Source organism: Gambusia affinis, linkage group LG04 (assembly GCF_019740435.1).
Source record: "Gambusia affinis linkage group LG04, SWU_Gaff_1.0, whole genome shotgun sequence".
Taxonomy (NCBI): domain Eukaryota; kingdom Metazoa; phylum Chordata; class Actinopteri; order Cyprinodontiformes; family Poeciliidae; genus Gambusia; species Gambusia affinis.
This window is the reverse complement of record NC_057871.1, coordinates 7,697,146-7,709,516: the sequence shown is the minus strand read 5'-3', so window position 1 is coordinate 7,709,516 and position 12,371 is coordinate 7,697,146. Positions and strand designations below refer to the sequence as shown.

Sequence of the window (12,371 nt, the reverse complement as noted above, 5' to 3'; positions counted from 1 at the left end):
TTCACAAGTCTTTTTGGATTAAAGTATATGCACAAACTAGTGTTACTTTCAAGTACTTCTAGGACCTTCTTTCTGTTTTCATATCTCCTTCATTTGTAGGTCTTAGACTACTCACTGCTTGAAAAATTTATCATTGCATAATCCTTTTATACCTTTGTGGTCAATTCTTCCATTTCTTTTTTATGTATTGATTCAGAATATTACAACAGGGTGTTTTCCTCTTACATAAGAGGAAAAAAATAAAATAAAGTAAAAAATGTCAAATCAATTAAAATCAAAAACAGTGCATCAGACCTCTGCAATAAAAAAATATATAAATTATAGCATATAAAAATTTTCAGTAAATAACTAAAGATGAAATAAAAATGTTTATAACTGAAAGTATCTGAAACTCAAGTGCAGTTAAATTGTTTTCACTATAGTTTCACCTCTATAGGATGATTACACCGCTGTAGCTGTGCAAACATCCTTCTCAAGGTAAGCAAAGGATCAAGGTTTAACTTGCAAGTTGATAAATTACTACTGACAAAGTAGTAATCCATCCATAAGGCAAGTTTTTATTGACTCATTAAGGTAAACAAGTGCTTATTGCTCTTTTGCACTCTAATGAATGTTGATATTTGATACAGTTTAGATTTATTTAAGCAGATAGGGTAGTTATTTGGGATATATGTTTTTTTGGATAAAGTTATGTGCATAAGAGAGTTAGTTTTGCTGAAAGCAAAACATAGTAAAGGTGAGAAAACAGAAGGACTAAAGATTGTTAAGAACACCAGGGGATGTTACATTTTACTGTATGATTTTTTTTTTGCATTGCCATTTTATTTAAAAAGTTCAACAATCAGTTCAGATTTGAATTTCAAACACTGCTATCCATAGGTACTCGCTACTCATGAAGCAGAGAGTCAACAATATAGTCACCCAATTTATGCTCTTTGGAATAGTTTATTTAGCGTTGTAACATAAGATTAAACTCATGTAAAAAGACAACAAAAGTTAGTCACCTCTAGTAAACCTTGAGTAAAATGTGACATTCTAATTGCAGGGTATATGTCTTGCCTTCTATTCAGAACAAAGTAGTGTTTTTCCTAGTCAGGATCGTTCTGCCTCTGAATATTTGTACTAATTATAGATTATGTCTTTTTAATGTCAGTGTATAATCTTGTAAAACTTAACATTCAAGCAGCTGAAATGAGATTTCAACCTCAACTGTGATTCTTCTTGACCCACATCTGTCTCATGTTTACATCATTTAGAAGATTTGTATCGTCTAGCTAAAAGGTTTAAGTATGCATCACTGGTTTTTGGTACTCAGCATCATTCTGAAAGTATTAACTACTGTGAATATCCTTCAGAAAGTCTTAAACATTTTGGCTTTAATCATGTCCCCCAAAGGGCCAGTGCTGTAAAAAGCTTCCCATTAGGTGCAGTGAAAGCACTGTTTATGCAAGCTTAGCAAGTTTTCTAAGGTTACAGGCCAAATGAATACAGTTGCAGGAGCTGGTTGCATGTCATTAAAGCCAAGGAATTCTGGTAAATAAATCCCTGCTTCTAGCACAGATACATTCTATTTCCCTGTTATGGTTTTTCTCCATTTTATCTTATAGTGAGATAAAAGTACAGACTAGCTAAAGTCCATGTTCGCAAACCTTCTTGAACAGAATGTTGATAAAATGTAAAATGAGCAAACAAGGAGCATAAAGACGTGTCTCACTTGAAGCGTGTCCCCCTGCCCTGGCTTTTCACCTTTCAGACTCCCCTTCTGACCCTTTTGTTGGGGTGAAAAGGGATAGATCCTTGCAACCAGCTAATTATGGAGTCTTAGCGTCTGCTTGGCTAACTCCTAAGAGCAAAGAGAGATCCCTACAACTGAGAAGCTCATTTTAGGGGTTAGACCCCCTGTTCCCTTCAGAACTGTTTCCATTCAACAGTGTGCAGGAACATTCCTCAGAGATCCTGGACCACATTGATATGATAGTTGCTACAGTTCTGTCGGCTGCCCTTCCATAATGAATATCTTCCACTCCGCAACATTCCAAATGTGCTTTGTTTGATTGAGATCTGGTGACTGTGGAGGTCATTGGTGTACAGTGAACTCTTTGTCATGATCAAGAAACATGTTTGTGATTAATTGAGTTTTGTGAAATTGTTCATTACCCTGGTGGAAGTAGCCCCCTGAAGATGGGTGCACTGTGGTCACTGAGGGAGGTTGCAGTGTTTAAACAGTGCTCATTATTAAGCAACTTAGTGATCCAGGAAAATATTCTCCACACCACTTCATAAAATCTACCAATCTGAATTGCTGATGTAGCACAATTATTAGTAGTAGTAGTAATTATGAAAAATATGAAAAATTCTGACTGCCATCTGAATATAATACTTAGCATACTTGAGTTTCATTCACCTGTGCAGTATTTTTCAATCCATTCTTGTCTAATTTTGGTGATTCTGTGGAAGCTGTAGCCTCAATTCTCTGTTCTTAGTTGACAGAAGTGAGACACAGAGTGGTCTTCTGCTGCTGTAGCTCATCTGCTTCAAGGTTCAGTAAAGAAAGAAAGAGGTCTAAACAGTCTAGCATTATGTTTTTAACAAATGAGTGCAGTAAACAAAATGTTATGGTGTCTAACTTGAAAGAACAAAACAAAGTAGTAACTTTTAAGCAGGGCAAAGTAATTTTTTTCTAAAATCATGAAAATATTCAGATGGAGTTTTAATCTAAGTTGCATCAGAAATCTTAACATGAAATAAAAATGACTTCCAGTACACAGTCCCCACATGTTTGTGCCTCAACAAACATGTGGAAGAACATACTGTGGTGAGATGACACCAAAAATTATCATTTTTGGCAGCATATAAAGAAAAACTAAAGAAACCAATCAACCTGAACATATCATCCTCACAATGAAACATGGTGGTGGCAGCATTAGGCTGTGGAAAAGCCTTTTCCCTTTTTCCATTAGTAGGGACGTGGTTAATGGGAAGTTGGATGGTAGTAAATATAGGGTAACCCTATATCTTGTATAGACAGACAGTTGTTGCAGTCATATCTTGTTAGAGACTTCAACAGACTGCAATAAACTTGAGACTGTTGAGATAGAAAAACCGGTAGAAAAATAACCTAAAGACATGCGGATATTAAAAGCTGGTTTTACAAGTCAGGGTTACTGAGTACAAATTCTTACCATATTGTTCAGATTTTTACTTGAAAAGAAAAAGTTGTGTATCTTTCTACTTTTTCTGCTTTTATGCTTGAAAGAAAATAAGACCAACCCTAACTATAACCTTCATTTCTGCATATGACCAAAGTCATTGAGGTATTATTAGACTTTTGCAAACATTGTTCTAATTATCTTGCAGAGACAGAGGGAAAGGCCAGGTCTCTTTACCAAGTACAACCAATGAAAAAGCAAAGAAATTATGATCACCTTTACCTAACACTTATTTATGTCACTATGATTTTAGCAAATAATGGAAAAAAGTGTTTCCGCCATGACTTACCTCACTTTTAAGCTTGGCTCCATGAGATTTTGCAGATCCTGATGAGAAAGTGTCAGTTGCATGTAGAGGTGGGAGGGTTAGTGAAGTTGCTGGTGTAGATCCATGATCGGTATTCTTCACAAACGGAATGGAAGAGGATACAAGTCACATGAGTAGAAGTCATTTGTATTTCACAAACTCACAGATGCACTACAAGATATTTGTATTATCGCTGATAACACAAGAGTTTAAAACTGTTGAGTTAAAAACAGTTAAAGAACATTTAGCATGGAGACACACCAGGTGATGACGGCGGTGAAGAGTAGGGGTGCTGTCCATCGAGGAGGTGGCGCTGAGTGCGTTTTCAATTTCCTGGTCCAGCTGGTCCAGCTTCATCAACAGCAGCACCATTGAGTCCAAACGGGCATGTTCATGCTACATAAAGAAACCAATCTGTTAGGAAGATTCAGGGCACTTTAAATAGATAAAAGCCTTTTATCAGTCAACAACATTCTTTAAGCTTCAGTCTTTAATGCATTTCTTTCACACGCCTTTCCCAATAAGCAGTTTTATTACAAGTGTCACACTGACCCCAGGTGGCTTGACATCAGTAAGACAAGATAGTCCAGTGCTGGGATTCACTTCCCCACAGGCTAGTGTCACATGAAGCATTGTAGAAATCCTCTTTCAGTGTTTGAAGCAATATATTTTGCTTTCCTTTTGATTATCTTTTATCATATCACTGGGTGTGGAACTGAGTCTGAGGTTGTCTTAAAAAGACTACCCTGAGAAATTTATTGGCTGGCCTAATAGTACTGAACCAACCTTGTTTCAAGCCTGGCGGCCCACCAATGAATATTTAACAAGACACAGCTTATGACACACACACACAGCTTATGATTGCATGCCCATTTAAACTTGCGGCTGCAGGGCTGCTTGTCATGTTGCGACTATTTCCTGGCATTGAGGTGAGGGCAAATCTCATTGGGCTATTTGAGATACAGTAAAACTTTATTCATTTAATTGAAAACATCTTCTGAAATGGTAACTCTGACTCCCTCTTCTGAGATCAGCTATACAATTCTGGGTGTGTATGCATGACAACATTCATTGGCTAAGAAATGTGGGTAATGTTAATGTGTTCCTGGCTATAGCTCTGCTCGATTCCTCTGCCATTTGTAAACATATCAGGACTTGTGCATGAATTCATTTTTCTGTCAGTGATTAATTAAAATCAAAGAATTAAAAAAAAATCTGTTCTTATTGGATTTGCAGAGGGAGCAAATAATCAGGTCACAAAATGGCACCTCACTGATAGATTGAGCAGCATTCCTAGCTCGAGGCGCCACACATTACTACACTGTGTCCTTGGCAACGTATCACAATGAAACATTGTACCGTATTAAAACAATGACATCTTTACAAGGCTTGTGTGAATGAACAAAAGCATCTGTCTCAGGATGGCAATAACAACCACCAAACTGCAGCATTAAGAAAAACCAAACAGGACAAAAACAGCTGCATCACAGGCAGTGATGTTTACCTGTTCTGTCATCTCCCTTTTTAAAAAATTAAAATAAAAAAAACGATTTTTAAATGCAAACAGAAAGCCTAAGTAAGACAGAACCCTTAGAGGGATGTTTTCCAAGTCATCTGGTCAGAGATAAATGACAGTTGATCCATTTTGGCCCTCAGGGGTTAGGATCAGGCCTTGTTGCTAAAACAAATAAACACAGAACCAAAAGCCAATATCAGTTTAATCTCAAGCCATATTGCAAACCAGATGTCTTCATTTTACAGGCTGAACCTGCAACAGCCGTGTGGTCAGCTAGGGACTTCATCATTAGTAAGCACAGGAGATTTTTCCATCTTCCTGCTGCCTTTAAGAGATATTTTTTGCAGAAAACAAATTTTTTTTTAATGCGATTCAAGGTTTTTGTCTCTTATGTTTTTGCAAACTAATCACTGATTTTCATCTGCTCTAGGCAGGATGGAAGTCTTGCCTATAGCAAGATGAAAGTAAAATAATAATAAAAAAGTAATAGTTTTTAAAAAACTTTATTATTAGAAGCAATAAAGTTTCATTATTCTGTTAGTAAAACAATGAAACTTTATTTTATTAATTTCCTCTTGTTATTGTGCCTTGAGATCATTTTTGTGAGTAAATTGGCAGAATATTTGCAAGAAAATTTGTTAACTGTGAAGAGAAAGGTTATTACCAGCTGGTGAATGAATTTTATGAAATATAGTTGTTTCAAATCTATGCAACCCTGAACCTTTAAACTTTTGCTTGCCTAAAAGGAATATAAAAAATGAGTAAACATGCTATCTCATTTAAAATGTCACCAAAGATTATGTTAAAAGATTCTAAGAACCTCTACCCTCACCAAAGTATAAAGCATGAGCATATAACTTATAGACTACCTCCAGTACTACTATATTGCCTTGTAAAAGTGTCCATAAAACTTTGAACCTTTTTATATTTTGCCGAATTAAAAACAACAGACCTTTCTGTAATATCCTGACATAACGTAGTCTATTACTGTGTTAAAAAAATAAAATAAAATTGGCTTACATTTCTATTCAACCTGGGTACAGAAACGCAAACCATTTCTATACCGTTTCTAACCAATCTCTTTCAGGGAATAAACCTGATTACCTGAAAGAAATTGGTTAGAATAAGTATGAATAAGCAGTATAATAGGAACAGACACGACAAGGATAAAACTGTGAAGTGTAAAACTGAATTGGATTGCAAAAAAAACAAAACCTAGCAAGACTGAAGAAAAATTATTAGAGACTACACATGACTTGAGATGTTCACCTTCCAGTGAGAATGGTTCATATCAAAGCACATTCATGTATTAAATTTGGCCAGTAAAATAACAGACCTAAATTCCGTTAAAAGTTAATGGCAAAATTTGAAAATGTATGTTTATAGATGCTCTCCAGCCAATTTGGTTTGTACTATTTAATTAAAAAAAGAATGTGCTGAAGCTTAAGTTTCTGGATTTGCAAGGCTGGTAGAGCTATACCCAAAAAAAAACTTTTGGCAAAAGGTGGTTGTACACAGTATTTACTTAAAAGGTTATGAAAGAAATGCATGATTCAGTATATCATTTTCCTTTCAATTCCCAATTATGTGCTAATTTGTGTTGGTCTTTCACACCTCAAAATGAACTCCCAATGACATTGAAGTTTGGTTATGATGTGACAGGAGGAAGAGACTTGCAAGGCACTCTGTGTGACAGGGTTGTATTGCATTTAAAAGGTTTTCTTGATAGGCATGCCGTTTACCAGAGGCTGTTGAACTGCAGTAGATGAGCATGTAAAATTATACACAGTTATATTACAATCTGGAGCTGGTTCAATAGCCTGCTTAAAGGGGCTTGCAGTTTCTATAATGTAAGAGTAAATCTAAAACTAACAATTGAGAAGTTCCATGATAATTTCTTTTCTCCAATGAATCAAAATCCCTGCAATAGGCTACAATAACAAAATTTAAGTTATCGTACTGCATAAAAGTGCAGTAACAAAGTACATAAAAAGAATAACAATAAGTGTTTGCTTCAAGAAAAACTGTTTGAGCATTTCACCCTGTAGACTGCTTAAGCTTCCAACTCCCTCGGCTATTACAGCTTCCATGCCCTTATAGGACCTTGTTTTGCAATGAGCTGTTGAGGAATAGTAAAACATTTCACAGAGCCCCCCCTACTCACAGATCTGTAAGCATGTGAGAGTGAAGTCATTGTTTTCCAAACCACATTGCCAGAGTGTGGGACATTATTTGTTAGACATTTATTCCCAGTATGGAAACTGCTTGTTTCGACAGATAAGTTCCTGGAATCACAATTACTGCGCAACAACAGAAAAAAAAATATTGCAGGGTTTCTTATGGCACTTACCTTTCTCATCCGCACCTTGACCACATTGTCCTCTTTCTGATCTCCAGCCTCATATGTCCCTTTGAGATCTGAACCAGATGGTGGTGTCTCGCTGGAAACAGCTGAGAAAATGGCGTCATCCAACTCCCCCATCGCAGAAACTCTTCCTCCCAAGCTGTGGTCTTCCCTGTAACCATCTGCCACCTCAGAGCAAGGTGACTCACTCAAGCCAGAGGTTTGGTTGCCATGGAGTCCCTCATTGACCTCTTTAGAAAGGACAGGAAGTTTCATATGTTGCTCAGTAGCATGGTATTTATTATTCAGAAGGTTGTTATGGACTTGGTTTTCAGTAATATTAGCCTCGGTTTTCTTTGTAGCTTTTACCAAAGTATTATCATCTGCCTCAATCAGGCGGATCTCTGGAATAGTCATAAGTTTAAAATAGTTATTTTCAATAGGCAGAGGTATGTCTGCATCCTTGCTTGCAGTCAACTCTTTGGGTAAGGAGCTCTCAACCATGTTATCCAATGACTGACTTAAAGAAGTTTTCACAAGCTGATCTGCACAACAAATATTGCTTGTCTGTATAGATTCTCTTTCTGAATTTCCAACTCTCTGGTGTTCAGCTGATACAGTTTCACTCACTGCCAAACACTGATTTTTAACTTTAGACTGAAATGTGTCAAACAGCTCTCCTTGTTCTGCACTTTCCAGCGTATGAGGCCAGTTCCTTGCTGTTTTGGCAACATTATGTTTCTCGACTAGTGTCTGGTTAAGCATTTTACAATGATTACTCTCGTCTAAAGCCATTGCACAGTTATAAGAATCCTCCTCGAAGTGAACGTTCATGGAGTGATGAGCGTGTCCTGCATTTTCATTTAAAATTTCTGAGTCATCCGATCCATCCAGCCTGTGAGCAAAAAAAGGACTCTGGCATTGGGTAAATCTTTTGTCACATTGTTCATCCAGTGAAAAAGCCACAACAGGTTGCACTGACAATGTATTGTCACTGTCCATTCTATCAGGCAAATTTTGTTGGACAAAAACAGGTTGTCCTGCACTTTCCTGGTCAGAGGTGAAAATTATCCCTTTAATCTCTGGGCAGTTGGTTTGAAATTTCTGCTCGGCAGCAGCAGGAAGGTTCAGGATGGCCTTGGAAATGTCACAATCACTGGCTTGATCTAATACCACAGGACAGTTAGAATAGTTCTGCTCATCTTGAACATTTCTTAAATGATTGAGTCCTGTATTTTCATTTTTTGTTCCCAACTCATTCAGTCCATCCAGCTGCTGAACAAAAACAGTGTTCTGGTTGTCAGTAAATCCTTCGTCACTTTCTTCATTTACTGCAGAAGATAAAAATGGTTCCCTGTTGGGCAAAGACAGTGCACTCCCATCTTCCACTGCATCAGTAGAATTTTGCTGTGCAAAAAGCAGTCCACTTGTACCAGCATGGTCGGAGGTGGAAATAATTTCTTCAACATCTGGGCAGTTGGTTTGAGATTCCAGTTCGGCGCCAGCGCAACAGTTCAGTGTGACCTCAGAGATTTCAGGAGATCTGCTGTAACCCTCTATGTGGCTCTCCTTTGTCTGCTGATGGATTGGAAGTTTGCCAATCTGCTCACCAGCAGATTCAGACAATGAAGGCCCCTTGTTTGAAGAGATAGAGATGTATTGTTGTTCTTTAAGGCCTGTAAAGACAACATCATCCCTGAAGATATAACCCTGGCTACTTTCTGTGCCAGTTACCACTTTACTGTAAAGAGTTTTTACACTCTGATTATCAGTCGCAAAAGAACTGTTAACACTGGAGATGTTACAGCACAGGCTTCCAGAAATCCCAGTGTTTGTGGCTGGGAGATGTGCTGATTTGGAATTCCTCTGTGGAAGGCCAGCACTGTCTCCAGGAACTGTCTCCTGGAAATCCAGAGGCTTTCCATTGTTTTCATTTTGCCTCAAGCGCCCCGATTCATCGACATCGTCAACAGCAAAAGCTTCAGCTAAAGTCGTCTGACCCAGGTCATCTGAAGGCACCTGGCAGCCCTCTGGCATGGAGGCACACCTCGTCCGCCGGCCCTGTTTTAAAGCCCCAGAGCCCACCCAAAACCCCTCTCTGTCTACTCCATGACAGCACACCAGATCCAGATCATCAAAGCTATACTGTAATCCTGATGGGTGAGTCACATGTTCTTCCCAACTTCTTTTCCGAATAGCAACAGGCATGATGGAAAGTCAAGTATTATCCCATAGGGCTGCTGTCTAAATCGGACTACCAGATCTGCTGAAATCAAGAAAAGAAATGGGAGTAACAAATATCAAGTGTTTGCTAGTTATAAGTTTACAGTAACTGAATGTCCAGATGACAGTATGACAAATCAAGCCCTGCTTCTCACTGTAACAGGAAGCAGTGGGTGAAAGTTCGAGGATTGCAACAACTCTGCATACCCAGTGCCATGGGAACTTATAAACTGGACCACTATAAGATGTCAAGACGCCTCATTATGTTGATCTAACAAGGAAAACTAATATATTTCCAAAGCAATGTCATTCTGAATTTTACTTTAAAGCTGGCCAACTACAGTCAATCACCCTGAGCCAGAACAGATGTTTATGCTTTCAGATTCTTAAGTGGATAAACCTGACAAAAAAAGATTCTGAAGCTGATCTCCCTTATTCACTTTTTAGGGTCTTAGCACAATTGTCAAATCACAAACCCACAAAAAAGGGAATGACATAAAAAAGGGAACTAAAACAGCAGCTGAGAGTCACTGAGTAAAATGTATTGTGGTACCTAACAGATCAAACTAAATAATTTTATCTTACTTTGCATTTATTGTTCTAAATATGACAATATTCTATGTAAGCTCAACATCTGCTTCATTATATATTTCAGCCAGTCTAACCGCACAGCATATACGGTATGCAACCGTGACTGAAATCTGACTTAAAAAGTTTTAAATGTTAAAAAATTCAATTATAAGAAATTATGCTTTTTCAAAAAGTTCCTTTTTAGGAAAGGAACCAGGGGATGGTCAGCTTCATCTACCATACTTGGCATTAAACTGTAAGAGATGGTAGAAGTACAAATAGATTTAGTTACAAATAAAACAATTACACATTCTAGGAGCTCATTAAACCAGCAAATGATATCCAAACTTCAATACACGTTGGCGTTGAATAGTAACATTTAGTTTTTGTACATTTTCTAAAGCTGACATAGCATCTAACAATTAAATCAAGTATGTGGATTATTTTCCCATCCGGCAGAATGTATATTCCAACAAATCCTGCTTGTTATAAGTGATCCAGAGATCCACTGGTTGTCTTCTCATTCATTTACCAGAAGCAATTCCTCCATATTCTGGGAAACACAAATCTATCTCTGTCCAAAAGACTGGATATTTGCAAGCGTATTCAGAATCCGGTCCTTAATCAGAAGCAGTGCAGGCCATTTTCAAGGCTCCAGTCAGTACTCTCGCTCTTGGATTGCTGTACAAGTCCTGGCAGTCCCAAAGGCAGAAAGAAAGCCGGGAAGCAGTGAGACGTCCATGGACAGCTTCCATCTTGATCACATTAGAGATTTTCTGCTGACACTGAGTGCCGAAGAGCTGAGGTGGTATAAGAGGGGACGGCTTTTCTTCTCCCCACTCCACCCCTTCTCTCCTCAGTTCTTCCCGTTTTCTGATCAGGTCTCCTCCCTGCTGCCTTTTGACAGGGAGTATGAGTTACATCACAGAAGACCATCCGCCCCCCGTTTGTAGAAATCCTGAACATTTTTAAACAAACTCTTCTTCAGTGTATGCTCCCTACTCACTTTTATTTTAAATAATATTTTTCCTCTCTTTTTTTGTAAACTGTTGTTTTAGATTTTTTTTCTTCACTTTGCTTCAGCACCGTTCACTGGACAAGACTCCCACCGGTTGGTTCTGATTAGTAACAGACTGGCTCGCTTGTAAGCCTTCTGGCATTGTGCCAAAAGATTGCTCTAATGTTTTTGCAGTTATATCCAGGGTATGCTTTACATTTTTCAATTTGTCATCTTGTAACCTGACAAATGCCCTTAATCAAAAACAATGGCAAAATACACTAGCCACTTTGTTAAATACAATTTGCCTTTTGTTTTCAGAACTGCCTTCATTCTTTTTGGCAACAATTCAACAAGATGTCACTAACTGTAGTGATTATTTGAGGTAATGTTGGCTTTTCATTAATTGAACCAGAGTGCTCACTCAAAGCAGTCCACCTGGCACCAATAATTATGGCACATTCAAAGTCACCCAAAACTTCTTTCTTCCTTTAACTTTAACTCAGTTAAAACTTAAACAAGTTGTCTCAATCATAACTAGAAGTCTATAGCTAGAGCCAAGGCTGAGTATACTTAACTGAGTGGCAGGTGACTATGAGTGAATGCATGTCTAATGATAGTTTGAGTATGAGTTTTAAAAAACAGAATAGTTGATTAAAAGTTAGTTATTTAACAATGTAAGCAGAAGCAAGCTATAATCTTTTCCTATTTAGACGTTTCTTCAAGTTTTTCCAGTTCTTTTGTTTCCCCCAAAATATAGTTTTTAGCACAGCTCAGCTGACAGAAATGTACCAATGTGCAAAAGCAGAAGGGACAATTCAAACAAGAGAAAAGTAGAATGATGCCCCCTCTGAGTGTTCCAACAATTCTTGGCCTCTGACCTTGGGGTCATCCAGATGTGAGGGGAAGCTCTGGGTCAGCCTTTTCTTAGACTCATCTCTGGGAAAACTGTGCACTGCCAGAAATGTCGCCTCTCCAGAGACACAGATGGGCCCTACTGGTAGTGAAGAGGAAGACTCCAAGGTCAACAACACTGCTCCGTATGTCACATGTTGTGTAGTGTAATGTAATGAAACACAGATTTTTTAGGGAGATGAATGCAGCTCCTATGTGGATAAAGCATGTGATTAAGGCGCTGAGACCAATATGACACAGGACAGAAAGCGAGCAATTTCTTCAGATACAATAATTTAGGATGACACGCC

At 38.0% G+C, this 12,371-nt stretch overlaps 1 protein-coding gene across 2 annotated transcripts in view; it reads right to left on the bottom strand.

Annotated features, from left to right (window-relative positions):
- dlc1 (DLC1 Rho GTPase activating protein) overlaps positions 1–12,371 on the bottom strand; it is an 88,400-nt gene that overhangs the window by 71,460 nt on the left and 4,569 nt on the right. The window contains exons 1-3 of one of the 2 annotated variants that reach the window (XM_044113784.1): positions 7,383–10,941; positions 3,778–3,912; positions 3,499–3,612 (exon numbers count right to left, since the gene is read on the bottom strand). In XM_044113784.1, the coding sequence (XP_043969719.1) occupies positions 3,499–3,612; positions 3,778–3,912; positions 7,383–9,584 (2,451 nt within the window). In that variant the 5' untranslated portion in view covers positions 9,585–10,941. Of the gene's footprint in view, positions 1–3,498; positions 3,613–3,777; positions 3,913–7,382; positions 10,942–12,371 lie in introns of those variants that run through there. The other variant, XM_044113785.1, reaches the window with a different exon arrangement.